This window comes from Melampsora larici-populina, assembly GCF_000204055.1.
Source record: "Melampsora larici-populina 98AG31 unplaced genomic scaffold MELLAscaffold_6, whole genome shotgun sequence".
NCBI classification, from domain to species: domain Eukaryota; kingdom Fungi; phylum Basidiomycota; class Pucciniomycetes; order Pucciniales; family Melampsoraceae; genus Melampsora; species Melampsora laricis-populina.
In genome coordinates, this window is record NW_006768770.1 from 2,114,026 (window position 1) to 2,132,890 (window position 18,865).

The following is an 18,865-nucleotide window of genomic DNA, read 5'->3' on the forward strand; positions in this document are numbered from 1 at the left end:
CTTGCTTTTCCTCCTCCATGCAGGCTACCAGCACCCGATCCGCTTCGGCATAGCGTTCTAATTCTGCTGATGAAAGGTCCGGCATTTCTGTGACAGCTGCAAGTCGTGTTATTGGCGCTGGGTTGTTGGCCGGTCGACCAGCTGGTCTTTGAGAGGTCGATCCAGGTAGAGGCCGTGACTCGATGCGAGTTGGACGAGGTCCAGCATTAAATTGATCGGGTGGCGGCACACTGATGAAGACATTGGAAGTCTCCGTACAGTTTGGTCTGTTACACTTTGTCTTGCAGCTCAAACATAAGCCAAGGTGTCGCATCCATTGCTTGTAGCGCCACGCGTGCTCAGCACGTTCTTCTGGGCTTCGAACTGATGATCTGACTCCATTCGCGACTTGATTCAAAGGTGATCCAGATGTCTGATAGCTTTGAAAAGGGTTCGTATTAGAAGCTCTCGGTCTACCTTCCTTGATTTGACCTCCATCTACTAATACTCGCCAGGTTGCTTTTGCACGCGAAACGAAAGTAATCATGTTGAAAGGTTCCTCCATGAGCAATCTATCTTTTCTAACCGTGCTGTCAAAGATATCAGGCACTCCCCAACAAATATACTGTGCTAGTTCTTTCTGAGTGATGCGTGAAAATCTGGCTATCGTCCGGTGAAGGCCTTGAGCTCGTTCGATAAAAGTATCAAAACTTTCAGCCGGTTTGATTTGTAATTTTCGTAGTTGTCGTTCGGTATCAGCCACCCAGTCTTCAGGCAGAGTCCCTAAAGCAAATAAGTCCATGACCTCAGACCAAAGTTTTCCTTCTAATTCAGGTTTCGCCGATTGGAACCAAGCTGAAGCTTGTTGGTCCACCAAAAGAGATCCCAGCAATTTCAATCTTTCTTTGTCACTGTTCAAATCTTTGACATCGAAATATTGTTCCACTAGCCACTGCCAATGAAACAGTTCCGTCGGTTTCCCAAAAGGACCCTTATACTTTGGTACTTCAGCGAGGCGAATTTTGCTGGCAGTCACAGTCGAGCTCGAATCATCGCTATGGCTATCCGAAGACTCGATCCCTTCCTCTCGACCTTGAACAATGGGTGCAGAAGGAGGTGGTGGCAGTCCCGGCGATCGTGGTGATATCGGAGGAGGTAGTCCAGATGCGACTTGAGGAGCTACCCAATGGACCGCTGGCGTCGATTGCACCCAAGGATATGTCCACGGCAAGGCTGTTTGCGGCATTGGCAGAGACTGCCCTGATTCCGAATCGTATGCTGGTGGGGCTGGCAAAGTTCTAGTAGTAGGACGTGATGAGAAATTGATTGGAGGGGGTATAGTCTGTTCACTGGGTAGTTGTGCTTGGTGAACAACTATCGGGGATGGGGACACCGGACCGTTTTCCATGTATTGAGCGAACGGATTGTTAGAACGGGAGGATTGTAAACTATTATCCTCAACTGGAGCCTTCCTTTCTTCTCGGTCTTGAGCCAACTCATGAACAAGTGATTCCAACGCGTCAATCCTCTCACACCGCCTTTCCAAAACCTCGTTACGCTCAGCTGCCTCCTTCAATTGCTGTTTGAAGTACTCAATTTGATCTTCCTCCGAAATTTTCGTCAACGGAGTCTTGCCCTTCATAGCCGCATTCGACGTTTCCGCCATCATACGGCTGACCGGTACGTGAGGTGTGTCTAAATAGGCTCCCGGTGGTCTTGGCGTTGACCCAACGTCAGTTAGTTTCCGAGGTGTTGTTTTGTTGTTGAGTAACCTCCCAAAGAAAAACTGAACAATTTCTCGATCACTCGGCGTTGAATGCTCGACAGGAATAGTTGCCGTCAATTCACGATACTCGGCAGCTGGAGTTTCTGGGACCTCAGGATACCAATTGTAACGTGGGGGTTTTGGAGCAGGAGGACTATACAGCGGTGAGATCAAGTTTTCAGTAACTTTTGGTCGTCGAAGAAGTGCTTCGGGATTGTCAGAGTAGTTAGCCGGCAGGTTTCGTCGATTGGACATTCGAGATCAGAATAGAAAACAGAGTAACGCGAGCAGCAGCAGCAGGACAGAGAGTTCAAAGACTCAGTCGGAGTGATTAGACAGTAGGGAATCCGAGACTAATAAAGTTTAAGGTTGAAAAAGTTTATAGTTGAAAAAAGTGTAAGGTTCAAGGTAAACCTTCACTGGGTTTTCGTGGGACAGCTCAGAAGCTCGAAGTCAACTATAAAACGTCTCTATAGAATTCCTAAAACTGGCTCCGAGTGGAGAGTCTCCTCTAATCAGTAACAGCTAACACAAAACTAAACACACAAGAAAGATGAATAAGAGAACTAAGAAGATGCGTACCTGGCTCCGAGTGGAGAGTCTCCTAAGGGGAAAGAGACACTCTGGAGCCAGGGCAGTAAAACAACTACACTAGACTTCTATAAACCCATACCACGCTGTGTAAGCACTATCTGTAAGGCATACCCTTACAGAAAGTCCAAGTTGCTTGGTTGCATCGTGTCTCTGAATCCAGTAACAGTTGTGAAGTTGGAGATTGTTGAGAAGTTGTTCAACTATCACTCGATTTACACAATAACATCTTCAAAAGTGCTCATCAGTATAAGAGTGATTTGTTGCAAAATACTGATTGAAGATGATATTATGAGCAAGATAACAATGTTGAACAATTTGTTGATGGGTATTCTTTGGCTTGCACTCTTCTGGATGTTCTTTGTAGTACCAGGCTGCTGCTTGTGCAGCAGCTGCGTCTTCTACAATGTCATCTTCAAAAAGGTTGTCAATAAATGCTGCAAGTTGGTCTGGATCCATGATGAGTATGACTCTGAAAGGAATTGACAATTTGAGATATATGATGAAGTATATGTGTGAAGTCAAGTACATATGTGTTTGAGTATGAGCATACAAAAAGACATCAATCGGGGGATTTGCGTAAATTTAAGTGCTCTTCTGTGCAGACACGCCTTTTTGACCCCCTACATTTGAAATTTTTTTGGGGGGGTCTGTTTGGGAGCCCACATTTTACGTGCTCCGTTGGAGATGCTCTTAGGATGACACTTCAGTGTTAGTTTGATAAAACAAGTATTTATCAAAAATAGGGGATATGTTTTTAGGAACTTTAGTCAAAGATAGTTATTACTATCACAATCTCTGACCTCCTGGGGGGATAGAAGATGAAGATAAGAAAGAAGAAAGATCTGGCTGAGACGCAAGTTTAATATGAGAAAAAGCTAGGAATGTAAGTTTCTAAAGTATAACTGTAGGCTTGGACAGATGAACAAAAAAAGGAGGAAACACAAGATTGATCTTTCTAAAACTGGGAATTGTTTGAAAAGGTTGGTTATAATTGTGATGTTATAAAACAATGATGATTCATTCTTTGAAAGTAACCTTGTATTTTATATGTCTAGTCTTGTAGGTTCAGCGAGTGTTCTTTTCAGAACTTCAGGGTTTGATTATGTCATTAGATGTTGCTGACTAGTCCAGTTAAACATACTGATGATGGTTGTAGTTAAGGGTTTGCCTGGTCCGGGTTTGTTTGCTTGACCAGACCCTTGGCTTTTAGTTTTTAGTTATTTTGACAACTACACTTTTCAGTTTCTTATCTCAATGCTAATAAGTGATGTTTTAAACATGAATTATTTGAGTATGATTTTCTTTTTCAGCTATTTTGTTATATGTTGGACATCGAGAAAAAATGAAAAAGTTCAAATTTCGGTTTTTAACTGGATCTAAACTCAGCAAAGACTGTATTTTTTGGTTTTCAGTGGTAAGCTTTGAGGTTTAATCTTCTTTAGGGTAGTAAAAAACTTTATTATTATTTTCCAAAGTCCAACATATAATGAAACAGTAGTAGTATGTTATCTTAAGGTAAAGGGACTTCCTCAAGTTATACACTCTTGAAATTGAGTGATAGCAATGTAGGTTTTAATTTCATAAGGTTGTTCTCAACATTAGTGGTGTACAAACCTACAACCCAACATGAAAACCCATGAAAAAAACCCATGAAAACCCAACTTCTTTATGGGTTTTTCTGACGGGTTTTTTTCATGGGTTGCCCTGGAAAGGTTTGAACGCCCCAACTCCTAAAACATGTCTTGAGTCACGGGCCACACGCTGCTCTTGTCATCACTTGAGGCCTTAACACTACAAGAAAGATAATATTTTCTGGGCAGAAAATTAAATTATTGATACACAAAAATATTGAGAGGCCAGGAGGAGAGCAAAAAATGAATAAAAATATGCATCTTGTTCCCTGCGTTGAGAACTTCACTCTGCATATTTTTGCGTATTTTTACAGTCCATATTGATAAGTGTACTAACAATAAACCTTCACAATCATCCAATTACAACCTGTAACAAGCACTGAAATTTGGCTCATTGGTGTTTAGAGAAACTTTTGATTTCTGAAAATACTCATAATTTTTCAATTCCGGTCCAAAACGCTCAATTTGTGGTGCATTGGTAAGCTGGAATTGTCCTCCAAATAGTTCATAATAGGACCACACAGCATGCTGGTCTGCTAAAAAAGATATCATCTTTTTTATACATTTGTACATACAGATCCATAGAATGATTGTCATACTAGCTACATAGTTCTTGATCCTATGAAAGTTTGAGAGGAAGAGTTCAGCTTTCTAATGCACTTAAAATCGAGTGTTTTGAGGCAGATTTGACAAAGTTATAGGTGTTTTCAGAAATCAAAAGTTTCTCTAGACACTAATGAGCCAAATTTCAGTGCTTGTTACAGGTTGTAATTGGATGATTATGAAGGTTTATTGTTGGTACACTTATCAATACGGACTGTAAAAATATGGAAAAATATGGAGAGTGAAGCTCTCACCGCAGGGAACAAGATGCATATTTTTATTTATTTTTTGCCCTTCTCCTGGCCTCTCAATATTTTTGTGTATCAATAATTTAATTTTCTGCCCAGAAAATATTATATTTTGTGTAGTGTAACTTTACTCCACATCTCTCTTTTTGCATCCAGCTCAACCATTGCGTTTTTTGTATTGATAAAGGTTTTTCTTGATTTGAATCTCACACTACTCCAAGGAAATTTTAGTTTTGAAAGTTTCATCTCTTTTTGTTTGAAATAAAACAATATCTTGTGCTTTTTTTGAAATAAAACGATCTCGTTTGCAATTGACTGAAAACAATATCTTTGCTTTAGAAGTATCATCTCAAAGTCTTAGAAGCCAACAAAGACAGTTTCTTTTTGAGATGAAACAATATGTTTTTTTATTGAAAACGATGTGTTCATTTCAAAAGTCTCATGTCAAAGGTCTGAAAGGCAACTCAGATCAGTTTTTGTTTGAAGTAAAACGATACATTGTGCGATCATTTGAAATAAAACGATCGCTTTTGAATTCTTCAAATTGCAAAGGTCGAAACAAACCAAAGAGAGGGAAACTTTTAAATCAGCATACATCAGGTAGACAAGCAGCATATGTTTTTTTGTAAGGATTTGGGTTATTTGGGTGTGTTGCGTTGTCCAAGAAGGGGTGGGGTTGGTTGAGTCTACATATATCGAACACAACTATCTTTTTCAACAAACAGGTGGTGAGATCTAGACGATTTCAACCCATGTGAAAAAACCCATGAAGAAGTTGGGTTTTCATGGGTTTTTTTCATGGGTTTTCATGTTGGGTTGTAGGTTTGTACACCACTAATGGTTCAACCATTTGTTTTGTATTTTTGTCAACTTGATAGAGGTTCTGCTCCGCAGAACCCCTTACATTTGACAGCCCTTCTACCACTCTGACTCAACAAATCAACTCCCACACCTCACCTTCTGATTTCAATGTTCAAACTCAACTATCATTCACTCAACATCAATTGGTAGACCTCAGTCTGACTCACAGCCTCCCAAGCCTCAAGCTAAATGGACCAAAGCCAAAACACAAACTTTACTCAACTCCCTTCTAGACAGAAGTCACGACAACAATAGATAAACCAACCCTTTTGCAAGTTGTTTAGACCAAAGCCCTCAAACATCTGAATGAGACATTTGAGATTGAACATGATGTTGCACAAGCAAAGGATCCAGTAAGTACTACCACTTCCTTCTTCCTAATTCACTTTTCACAGTGACTCACAACTGTACATCATCTGATTGATGTTTCATCCTTCTGTACAGCTCAAGCAACATCACGGTCTTTTGTGCAATCTTAAGGAAGGATCAGGATTGGGCTGAGATAACAGCCAACAGACAGTCATAGGCAATGAAGAGGGTGTCACAGTAAGACAAAGGATCATGGGTTTCATTGCTACATGCCCATATATATGCTTCTATGTTGGACTCTGGTTCCTGGTACTAATTGAACAGGCAACAGTAACCAAAAGGAAAGTGTAATCATACACTCATGGCCTCAGAGAAGGCACTCGACAATGACAACAACAATGAGCCTATCGATGGAGGTGAGAAAGGAAAAAAGTAAGTTCTTGAATTGGCCAGTATGTGTATTTATTTTCATTCTAAACATTGAAATGTCCTCTTTTGTTCACTTATTCTGTTATTATCCTATCACAGATGCCTTGTCTTATGCACACACTGCACTCCCACCAAGACCTACTGATCCTCCCATTTCTTCAAACTCACCATCTTTAGGTAAGCCAGATCCTTCATCTGTGAGAAAGCCCTTCACTCCAGCTGCTACCATCCCCAAATCCACCAATGTGTACTCTTTCAAGCCAAGGGCAGCTTATAAACCTCCAGTCAACCTTGCAAGCTCACTCAAGCTTGTCACAGAAAACTCAACCCTCAAGGCTTAGAGCATCCACTATTGTTGCTGTAAACGGCCTTGGTACTGTAGATTTGACTGAAGTTTACAGTACCAAGCCTCAAAATTCCCAATTGTGTACAAAGTACACATTGGTACGTACTGATTCAGTAAAGAATTGGTAGAGGTCCAGTAAATCTACAGGACCTATACCAAATTGGTATCTGCAAAATCTACCAAACCTACTGAGCCAAATCCATCTCCACCTTTCCCAAAACCGTACTACGCTGCATACATCTTTCCTTCCTCTTTTCATCACCTTTGATTTTGCTTATCCCGTTCATCAATTCAAACTTCAAATGTTTCCATCTGCATCTCCTCAATCATATCAAAATGAATTCAACTACAATGAACCCATCAGACTCAAACCAACATCAAATAAAAACACATCAACTAGTCCAAAAACCAAGTCCACCAATAACAAAACCATTCCACATCCTCTTTCATTGTGTACCTATCTCATCTCAGCTCATCTCAGTACTGTCTGCCAGTTTTACCATGTTTTACTCTTGTGATGGCCTTCAAATCACTCGCTCTCAAATTGATTGTTCTCAAGTCGATTGTTTTCAGATCAATTGTTTTCAATTCTTTTTTTTCAAGCCATTTTTTTCAACATGATTGTTTCTTCAAATGATTGTTTTTTAATTAATTGCTTTCAAAATGATGGTTCTTAAATTTTTTTCTCTCAAACTTCAACAATTCTTGAGCAAAGATAAAAAGTCAACTTGATGCTTTGAGATTTGCAGCTTCTTTTGCAGAATGCACAATAGTGGGCCAGGGACTTTTCTGTACGGTACGTACCGTACAGAATGAGTATTCAGAGACAATAGTGGATATCCATGTTTCTGTACGTGATTTTACAGTACATTGAAATCTGTACAGTAAAATTTACAGTAATTTTACCGCAACAATAGTGGATGCTCTAAAGCACTGGTTGGGAAGGAAAACAGAAAGGATGCTCAAGCTGATGCTCTTGTTGCAGCAGCTTGAATCAAGAGGGAAGCTCTGCACCCTCCACCTCCTCAACAATTTCAACCTGTAGCTGTGGCTTGCTTCAGACAAGGAAGTCAAGAACATTCTGCAACAAGATCAGAATGTATTGCTGCAGCCGGTATCTTGAGAAAGGAAGATGATGAAAAGTTATTTTCAGATCTGGAAGATGATCTTTGTTTTCAGTGGTTGCAGGAGAAGATTGATGGACTCAAGAAAAAGAATAAAAATCAATGAAATCTCAAAATCCATCAAAATGAAAAGTTTTTCATCACAAACACTTTTCATTACAAACACTTTTCATTACAAATAGTTATCATTACACGATATTATTATTTTTTACATACTATTTCTTCTTAACTACTATTGCTTTTAAATTCTATTGTTTTGTTAAAGTTATCTTATATTTTTTTCGTGTCTGAGTTTGTAATTACAGGTATGATTTTCAATGAAAAAAACATTTGAGTCTGCCTAAATGTGATGTGAATGTGATTGAAAATCATCTCACATTTCCTTAGCTAAACCACCATGGTCTCCAGTAGCATTAGCCCACTCCTTGGCTGTTGGTGTGTGGTCAGCCACTACTTGAGCTTCATTCCAGGTAAGCTGTCTTGCTCTTTCTTTTTGATTATACTGATTGGAGAAAATATCCTTGCCACTTTGTCAAATGATATTGTGAAGTACCACTAGAGCCACAACCAGAGCACCCTGTCTTTTGATGGGGAATCCTCTCATATGTACAAGAGTGTCAAATTGGATCTTCCATACTCCAAAAAGACATTCAATTGTGTTACGCAGACCAGAATGTCTCAAGTTCAATAGCTCCTTATGGTCTTGAGGGTGGTGTCCACCAATGCTCCACTGCTTGAGATGATATCAGGTGGCTTGATATGTGGCCAAGAAGCCTTCCTCAGTTGGTGAATCTGGCATTGGCAAGATAGTATTGGCCTACATATAGAATTGAACATTAGAAAATTTCTAAAAATTTCTAATGATCAATACTGGATTAAAGAAAACTTACCAGATGGAACAAGCAAGTGTCCATCTTGATGTGCTACCTCAAGGACACAGCTATTGCATGCTTGCCCTTCAAATCCTGTAAGGATGAAAGTAAAATTTCCATCACAATCACAGGCAGCCAAGACGTTCTGGCTGATGGGTCCTTTGTGATTACAACAAGGCACCTGGTCAGCCTCAGGAACATTGGCTTGGATATGTGTTCTATTGATGTCTCCAACACTGCCTTGCACCCATGAATATGTGACTCCAGTGAAAAATGTTGTCCATATGTCCCTCTCTTGTTTTCACTTCAAGAGAGTAGCCTTGTTTGTTAAGCTAATCTGTGAGGTGAGTGACCCAGGGACAGATACATAGCCACTTGGTGGGGACCCTGCCAGGACATTAAAGACTATTGAGGTGCAAATGTTTGTTTGGGTTACAATTTTTGACATTGGCTTCATATCTGGTGGTTCCAGATATTACTCTCTGCAGACACATCTCACCTGTCTGTTTCGTCCTGGTACACTGGATCTCCCATTGGCAAGACGGCCTCATGCACTAATTTCAAGGATTACACTGTACAAATTTTGTGTCTTCAGACAAAGTTAGCATAAAAAAGAGCACCTGGTACAACGTTTGCTATCTCGGGAACAAAGATAATGCTTCCTTTCAGTATTACCAACGAGAGATTTTGTCTACCAGGAATCATGGAAGAGAAGGCCTAACTCTATACTAGGGTAACGTAAAGGAAACAAGCTAGCTGATAAAAAACGGCCCTGAGTGCGTCTCATTGCTGACATCACATTGCACAATCAGAGAGAGCGCAACCAATTTTGGAGTCTGTCACTTTTCCTCAACTGGTGACGGATCAGTCAAGATAGTCACGGTACGGTCCATTCCTCCCACGACGACCTCTTTGCCCAGCTTTGAAAAGTTTAGTCCGGTCAATTCCGCCGTATTACCATCGAATACTAGCAATTGATCCCAGGTCTTGTTTTGCCATACTCGAAGATCGTTACCGACAACAGCAAGGAATTGAGCACTGGGGTCCCATTTCACTAGATTGGCTTGATAGGCTTCGGGGAGCGTAATGGTATGGTAGTTACTGAGCTTGCGTAAATCCCAAAGTTTGACGCATGTCGATTGAGCTGAAAGGGAAGCTAATGAATAGCCATTCTCGCTGAACGAAATCGATTGAATGGGACCTCCGCCGACATCGGCGTGTCCTGGGAAGGTGGCCGCACAGCTAGATGATTTTGCGTCGAATATCTTGATGGAACTGTCGCTCAATCCAGCAGCTAGAATAACACCATCCGGGTGCCATTGCACTGAACTGATGCCTACACCGGCAGGAACATCGCCCAAGGACACGGTGATGAGGGTAGTCGCTGCTCCACTTGCGTGCTGAAGGTCGTGTATAGCCCATGTACCATCCAGTGATCCGCTCAGGAGAAGCGTGCCGGACGGGTGTAAATCAAGACCAGTGATTTCGGCAGTGTGGTTTGACAAAGTCCCTGCGGCTACGTATCCAGTTTTCTTCTCGCTGGGCGCCCAGAGCCGAATAGTCTTGTCATAAGCGGCCGCAATAAGCTTGGGTAGAGACTCAGCTGTGGCTTGCTGTCCATCCACGACGACCAAGCAAGCAATCTTTTTGGTAGAGCCCTTGAGGGTGGCCACGACTTTTTCAGTCTCACGATTATAGATCTGAACTGTTTTATCCATCCCACCTGTCACAAGTAAGCAATCGTTTTGACCCGTGACCTGCATGCATGTGATACCGGGGGGCTTCGTAGAATGGAGCGAGGGGATGGAAATTTGCTGGGTATAAGACTTCAAGGAAGCCGGAGTGGCGTAACCGGCTGGCACTTTGCGTTTTTTGCGCGTGGCAGACAATCTGGATCACGCGTATATAGTCAGCAGTAGGCAAAAGCAAGATACAATAGGACTACTCACGCTTGGGAAGTTGAATTGATTCTCTCGATGACCTCGTCACCTAGACCCATCGCTGCCGGGGCGCCATCCTTCATCTCCGTATCTGTTTGGCTTGGGTGGCTTCCGGCGGTAGTGACGGCTCCGAGTGAAGATTGTACACTACCCAGCGCTTCTCGAGCTTCGTCTCGTTCTCGAATTACCCGAGCAAGTACACGCATTGAAGCATCCTCTTTGTACAAAGCGTGAGAAAGCTCTTGGCGAAGGGTAGCATTTTGCTTGCGAAGCTCATAGCATTCCAGCATCCCAGCGTCCCATTCATTTTGAAGCACATGGAGCAGAGCGGGGACTGATGACAAGGTGGATGCACGAGGCGGCGGGGCTGGTGCGGACGGAACTTATAACGCAACCAGAGAATCAAGAGATTGGGGATCAGTTCGATCGACTTGTCGTCCACGGACAGAAATAGAGATGTAGACGCACCAGTCTTGACGTCGATCAGATCACTGGCTTCAAGGACGTCGCCACTGATCGGATCCTTCCCATCGTTCTCTTTAAGATACTTGAGGATGAGTTTTCGTTCATACACGTATCCGGACTTGGTCGAGATGACAGGCTCGAGAGGAGGAACGCCAGAAACTAGATCGCGATCAACGAAGCGGTGGGTAAGGATATCTGACGCAAACCCAACACATATATAGGATAGAAAGGACGATACTTACTTGCGCAGAACATCTTGATTGCAGTTCGTTGATCGACTTGCGATTTGTTGATCGGCAGTTTGAGTTGGGTGTGGCTATCGTCCAACGCGACCAGTGGAATTCGACCAAAGTGTAACTCGGCCTCGGATCCGGGTGACTCCGGTACACCGTTTGGAATGTGAACGGGGTCATGACAAGGGCCCACGCTGAGAAACTTCATGCATGCTTCATCATGGAACGTCAACTTCAAGGCTTCATTCAGCCTTCAAGCATCAGCAACAGCAGCAACTTGCTGATCAGCTCGCGGGACCAGGCCAGGTGTCAAGTTGGACACCCAACAATTTTCGCAACTCTCTTGCAGTCTTGTCGTACCAAATCATGAATTCAACGTAAAACTCAATGATATCTCGTCACATCAATCCGATCACCAACAACATTTGCTTACATACTAGCACTAAACGTTAATAAGCCTGCTTGCCCCTTCACTCCTTACAAAGCTCTCTACTACATATCTTGAAGAATGGACAATACAAACACATGATTATACTACCTCAATCAAAAGATGACCATGTGAAATCCGCCGGTTTATAACATTGTAGCAAAACCCACTCAATTGATACAAGAGTCCATCTTCAAACCTGGATAACTTTTACATTCTGAATGTACCGAAACGGTCTACATGCTCACTTCATCAGGACCCAGCCACTTGGTTCAAATTTCTAGATCCTTTGATTTGCTTTGTTTGAATTGAGCTTTATCCTCAATCAGGCTCAATATGAGTATTCAAAGTTCAATCAATTGGTTTGCAGTTGTGTAGTTGTACTTCTGAAACTTGAGATCAAAGCTTCAGTGGTTGAGTCAAACTGAAGGTAGTGACTTTAAGAAATGCGACATTCTTTTGATTTTCATGAAAGAAGGTAAATGAGCTTTGTTTTTCCGTAGCTTTGTCCAATTCAAAGCCTCCCGGGTCTCGGAGGACTTATATTGTGTTTCCAGGTAAGCCTATAGAAAAGTTTACCGCGATAACAAACAATTCGCCAGCTCTACAAAAACTTGAATCCAGGCTTGGACGCAAACTTAACCAAGTCCCTCCTCGCCAAAGGCCCGAGGCTTGGACGCGCCTTTCTGTCACAATTCGCGTTTGACACAGAGGCCGGGATGCATTCCTCCTGGGGTTATTCAGATGAGGGTCTAGCGTGTGGTGCTGCTTGTCTTAAGGTCACCTTTTCTATTACCTAGCGATGGTACACAAGAGTTTTTAGGCTTTCCCAAGGTGCCCAATCTGCCCTCGCAACACCCTACGACACGTACAGGTATAGGTAGTGCATCTGACTTGACTTAGGCCTTATGATGGGTACTTGGTACGTGCCCGTGGTGAATTGGATTTGCAAATCCCTTTTGGACTTTAATCGTATGGAAAGTTGAGTCTACAACTTAGGAGAAAGTCTTTTTACATTTCTTTTTGCCGAGAAAATTCATCAACCCAAATATAGAACTATATGTAGCACAAGAATGAGCACTGAAAAAATAAAGATTATGTACAACTAACAAGAAGAATGAACGAATGACACTGCAGAAGATCGAAATTTTGAGATAAGTCTGAAATAGTATCCACGGCAAGGATCACATGCCAAGAGAAACTAAGTGGACAATACGTTGAATACATACATCTTCAAAGCGCTCATGTAGTAAGACATTGACATGTGCTTCTACATTGTATAAACAGAAACTGAGACCAAACTTGGAGATTAAGGCAAATAGAAAAAGTGAAAAGAAAACCTGTAGGAGACAGAAAAACCGGAAGGCCGATAGGACCCAGAATATTAAGAGATACACAGTGTTGGGCGAGAATGATCACGGCGAAGCATCGTCGAAAGAGTTGAGATCAATTGTAGCGAGTGAGTATTTGGCCGGCATGAACTGCTGTACAGGACCACCTTGGATGATCGTCTTCAAGCCCTTGGGCTTTGGGTCGTCGGGTGGATCCATCTGCACGGACGGTTTTTCTATCGGGGTGGTGGATGTGGACGCCCCTAAAGTGGTTAGACCAGATGAGAAGGAGGTGCGAGGCCGACCACGGGAAATGGCTGAAAATATATTGCGAGTCCACTGTGTATTCAAAGTCGTGCATCAAACAAAATGATTTAGCATCTAACTCTTCCCATGTCTGAAAGATAAAATGAATAACTGCGTACACAAAACACTATGGCGTCCACGAAACCAGCAAGTGTGAAGATAGAGCCACATACAAGCTGGGCATCCAGTTGCCAGGGATGTCCTGATATGCCAGCGATTCGATAGATGGCAAGTGGGAGCGTCAATAGAAGGTAGCAGAGTGGATAGACTAGCATCTTCCGAGCAGCACTCTCCATGCTAGTCATATCAGGCGAGAGATCTGGTGGGACACTTGATTGCTGATGGGCATGCGTTCGGACCCGACGGCGGAGAGTGAGATAAGTCAGTCCATAGATGACGGCTGATGCGATGCCTGCGAGAAACAGCTGTGGCAAAATCGAAAAGCATTGTTCCGGGAGACAACATGGTCAGCAAACGTTGGCGTACTGTCGGTGATCTTGGAGTGTTTGCATCTCCGAAACGCACCCAGATATAATGTAGGTAGAGGCGGGGCCAAGAATACTCGCCACTAATCCAGCACCAACCACCAGCAGGCGCATCTACAGAAACCAAAAAGATGAAGAAGTGACACATGAATATCAGAGATAAAAGCACAAATGTGAAAGCGACCGTGACTGACAAAATGGTCCAAGGGAATTGGTAACGAAAAACAGAGGACCGATCACAGTAAGGCAAATAGAGATGACCCATTTAAGAGCAACGAGACTGAGCAGAGTGGTGGTGGTGGGTGGCGATCGAATCACAAGAACGACGAAAGTGTGGACAGCTATCAAGAGAGTTGCAAACGCCCCGGAGGTATCACCGAGCTGAATGAAGACTCCTTGACTGACGCAGACTGGTGAATTGGCAATAGCGGTGTCGCCGATATGTGCAAAGTTCATGGAAAAGCCCAGTGCTTGTACCCAGTCTGATAGCAGTAGATCGAAAAACACTAAGTTGGGCGGTGGGTGAATATGATGTTAGTCAACTCAACCGGTGAGAAACATGAAACGCAATGACATGGCACGATCTGGCCAATGAAAAAATCAACACATGGCGACTCACATATTGCGAATTGACTCCTAAGGAATTTCACACAAAACTCCTCAGAGCAAATCACATGTTTAGATGTTGGATCCCACTTGCGTAATCGGTAATAAAATAAGATCACGATCAACAGAGATGTAGCCCAGAAGGAGAACTGTTCACCGATGTTTTCATATCAGTCTGATGCAAGGCCAATGTCTTGTGTCAAAAGCGAATGCATTCCTTACCTGGGCAGCGACAGCGACGAACTGAAAGACGGAAGATGATCAGCAATGACAAAGTGATGCTAATCTAGAGAGGTCATTAGGGCGAATGAGGTAGATCGGAACGTACTGTGATGCCCGCCTGATGGTCGGATAAGTCAGGTGTGGTGGACTTTTCCATTTGTTATAAAGATGCAACCAATGCTGTGAACTTCAGTGAGACCGAGTGGAGAGATGAAAACTAAGAAGAGATAAAGTGATGATTATGCGAGAAGTTGGGTCAAGTTTGATTGAAGGATGCACCACCACCGCATGGGAAAAACAAGTCAAGTCAGAGTGGGTATCTTGATGTGCTGGCGAATTCGGCTAACGAGACTGTAACAAAAGATAGAAAGTTGAGAACAAGGGCAAAGGTATGGAAAGGAAAAGTAGAAAGACACGTGGACTGAAAGGTACCTCAGAAAGTTTCATGTAACTCATAAACCTTGATAAACTTTATCAGACTGCGCGAATATCAGGTTGAAAGGATGTTCTTCAAAACACGGTCCAAGGACGGTTCGAAAAAACTCAAGTGGATGTTTTAAAAATAACCTGGGATCCGCCCTGCTTTGGCGAGGGATGCTGAAAAAAAGGGTAACAATCGCATATACAATTCAAATCATACCTCCGTCGTCGTCCGCCGTCGCGCCCCCACACGCTCTCACGGAAATTCGGCAATATGTAGGCCCAACTGTGTGGGAGGCTTGAATGAGTATAGATAGGTATAGATATAGTGTGAATGAACTGCAGAAGCGCAATACATAGAGCACAAATGTGAGCCGTTGCAAGAATGATTGATGAAGAGAATTTCCATAGGAACAAAGCCACTGCAACAGCTGCAACTGAGCTCGGCTCCTCGCTGGTCACGCCGGGGGAAGCAAGTCTCACTTTCCCGCGCGGGACATTAAACATCAATGGCCAGGACCCTGGAAAGCTCCTGGAGAACAAACCGTCCTGAGGGGGTTTTCGGATACCGGTGTTTTGTGAAGTCATGTCACATGGTACCAGAGATGTGACAGGTGCAAAAGATGCGCCTCAACGAGGGCTATCAGATGGTACACATGTCTGACCCTGAACATGACTGGTGGCTTGGGAAATGTGTGATTTGTAACTTTTGCCCCCCCAGACCGACGAAAATCCATACCGGCTCGGGTCGGGTACTTACATACGGATATCTCGGTGATTACACGTGGTACAAAACTGAAAGTATATGTAATCGAGAGCCCTGATCAAGGCGCTTCTCCTACCACCGAGAAATCCATGTTAACCCACCTCTCCTCGGGGCAAATAGTGAAAGTGTGAGGGCCGGGGCCGGAATGGATCGAGGACGGTTTGTTCTCCAGGAGCTTTCCGGGGTCCTCAATGGCCCGGTTTCTCGCCCGGAGTTTGCGCATACCGCCTAAAAAAAGTCGCACTAATTTGCAAAGTGTGCGATTTTTAATGGGCACCAGGAGGTCTCTTCTACACCACGGGTCAGCTACGGTGGCTCTAAAGTGCCATGTGGGTCACTTCGTCGAAAATGAAAAAAATTAACGTACCAGGCCTGAAACAGTACTGTCCAGCCCATGCCGACCCTGCCCCGTCTACTGAGACCGCTGTCACGGCCTTGGACCGTTCCAGGTATCTAACTCCAACACCCACATATTCGAAACCTGACTGACATGGCAACTCGTGGCACTTGTTTTTACTGATTTCCATAAATCTAGAAATTTCATCCAAACACTCTGTGCCAAACCGGACTTTCGCGGTGTGTTCGAGCGTCCGTCACTTGAAAATTCTTAACGCGAAAATTTTCACCTCCCCTCTGACACCGCCAAATGCCGACATGCCTAATCAATTAATCCTAACCGAAGGCTACCGGCCCATTGTTACGGCACTGGTTCAGCAAGGCCTCACCAACCGCCAGATACAGGACAACCTCTCGACTCAACATGGTGTCGACTGTTCGCAGAGCACCATCAAACGCGCCCGCTCCAACTGGGATTTACAAATGGCGCCTGATAATGAAACTCAAGAACTACAGAATGATCTCATCCATTTCTATCACCGTCAAGGTTTTGTCGCGGAGCACCTCCTTTCGATACTTGAAGAGCGTCATGACATCAGTATCTCACCGCGCACCCTGGCGCGACGCTGCACACTACTTGGCCTACAACGCAGGAAAGACGATGTTGATCAAGGACTAGTTACGTTGGCCGATGTAGCTGAGTTGATTCGACACTCAAAGCGGCGCGCGGATGGTAAGCGCGCTGGATACCGCCGTGTCCACCACATCCTTCGGAACCAATACCATGTTTCCGTCCATCGGTGAGTCTTCTTGACTTATACCTCAATCAAATCGTATATGAAGGATTGACAATCTATCTTCTTTGGACCCAGGAAAATCGTGGGTACCATGGTCAAACAGATGGATGCTGAAGGTGTCGAAGCCCGTTTGCGCGCCTCGATTCAACGTCGCACATTCTACGTTCCCGGTCCCAATCACGCGTGGTCCGCAGATGGCCACGATAAGCTCAAGAAGTTTGGCATCACCATATATGGTTTTATCGATGCATGGTCTCGACGCGTCCTCGGTCTCTTTGTCCATATTACCAACAACAACCCGGCTCACATAGGCCTGTATTTCCTTGATCTAGTCAAGGAAATTGGAGGGATCCCGCAGAAAACTGTCACCGACCATGGCACCGAAACGATCAACTTAGCAGCTCATCAAATCGAATTATCTTTCGAATTTGCAAACCTCACCGCTGAGCAAGCTGCTGCTCGCCATTCATTCACCGACTCACCTCGCAATCAAAAAGTTGAATGTCTATGGTCCCAGCTCATGATTCAGCATAATGTTGCATTAATTGACATGATATTTAACTCGATGGAGACTGGTCAGTACAATGAAAATGACCCACTTCAAAAGTGAGTCTGAAGCTATGGGCGATTGTTTGGATTCTTGATTAACTCTGACTTCTTTTATTCATTGTAGGCTCCTGTTTCTGTATCTTTGGGTCCCACTCGTTCAAGACTCCTTGAACAAATGGATGAATGATTATAACTCGTATAGGAAACGACGAGACAAACAAACTGTGCTCCCTACCGCCTGCGCACCCAATTACTGCTACTACGCACCCCTCTCAGCGAATGGAGTTGAAGGTCTCATCGCTGTGCCGCCGGAACGTGTTGATGGGCTCCGCGCTCAATACTATCCTAACGCTGACGAACTCATGATGACTTCTCCCATGTGGCTGACCGAATTTGTAACCGCCGCACAAACAACCCTGCAGATAGAACCAGCAGCGATCACTATGGATAACGTTTGGACGGCATTTCACCAGATCCTTGCTTTCATGCGCGCTTACGATTTGTCCTTACTCGCAACCCCCCATGGACAGCCTCGTGTACCAACCAACCACGAACAAGCCCTCATTTCTGTCCAAAATAGATTTGGTCGAGTCCCACATTAGGTAAGGTCTGTTTATTGTTTATCTGTAGTAAATTGGTTATTTCAAGCTATTACAACAATTGATGTTACGAAATTCTTAAAATTTTACTCTCCTTCTAACACGCGATGCATTTCTCCGTAGTCATGACATAGATCGAGGCGTTTTTGAACAACCAGCGTACAGACAAGAGTAACATCGCTCAGACGATCAAACATTCAAGCTTGTCTCTGATCTCTGGCAACGCTTTGATTTCTCGTTATCATAATACGTTCAAGACCACCTCAATACCGGAGCATCCCCAGGCCATTTCTTCTTCGCCGCTGTGTCAAACATCCTTCTGAGACCGAAAGTCTTTCGATAAATCATTCTGATCTTGATCAGATTTTTTCGGATCAAGATCAATAAGATTTATCGATGTCGTGTTATGTAGATCTGAAATACTCCCCTCCTTTGGGCAAACTCCTTCATGCGTTGAAGTTAAGTGTCTTTGGTTTGACATTTCCACTCTGCCTACCGTAGAACCCTGCACCGAAAGATCTTTAATTGGGGCTGATCTCAATTACTAGTCTGTACTTGTAATTGAGATCATGTCGTCCTGGCATATTGTTGTGAAAAATTCCAGCTTGGATTTCATGTGAGA

The 18,865-nt window shown here is 43.6% G+C and overlaps 3 protein-coding genes across 3 annotated transcripts; 1 reads left to right on the plus strand and 2 right to left on the minus strand.

Moving 5' to 3' along the window:
- Positions 1–9,600: 9,600 nt before the first annotated feature.
- MELLADRAFT_33857 (uncharacterized protein) lies at positions 9,601–11,326 on the minus strand (the record flags this gene model as incomplete). Its single annotated transcript, XM_007406471.1, has 3 exons — positions 9,601–10,651; positions 10,711–11,083; positions 11,170–11,326. Coding segments are annotated over 3 exons (1,581 nt in total), but the record flags the coding sequence as incomplete, so codon positions are not given.
- A 1,915-nt stretch (positions 11,327–13,241) lies between these two features.
- Positions 13,242–14,933, minus strand: MELLADRAFT_103668 (uncharacterized protein; the record flags this gene model as incomplete). Its single annotated transcript, XM_007406470.1, has 8 exons — positions 13,242–13,376; positions 13,498–13,554; positions 13,583–13,888; positions 13,989–14,062; positions 14,143–14,454; positions 14,568–14,703; positions 14,777–14,797; positions 14,883–14,933. The coding sequence occupies 8 exons, from the start codon at positions 14,931–14,933 to the stop codon at positions 13,242–13,244; spliced, it is 1,092 nt and encodes a 363-aa protein (XP_007406532.1).
- A 1,683-nt stretch (positions 14,934–16,616) lies between these two features.
- Positions 16,617–18,246, plus strand: MELLADRAFT_103669 (uncharacterized protein; the record flags this gene model as incomplete). Its single annotated transcript, XM_007406444.1, has 2 exons — positions 16,617–17,098; positions 17,847–18,246. The coding sequence occupies 2 exons, from the start codon at positions 16,617–16,619 to the stop codon at positions 18,244–18,246; spliced, it is 882 nt and encodes a 293-aa protein (XP_007406506.1).
- Between the last annotated feature and the right edge of the window lie 619 nt (positions 18,247–18,865).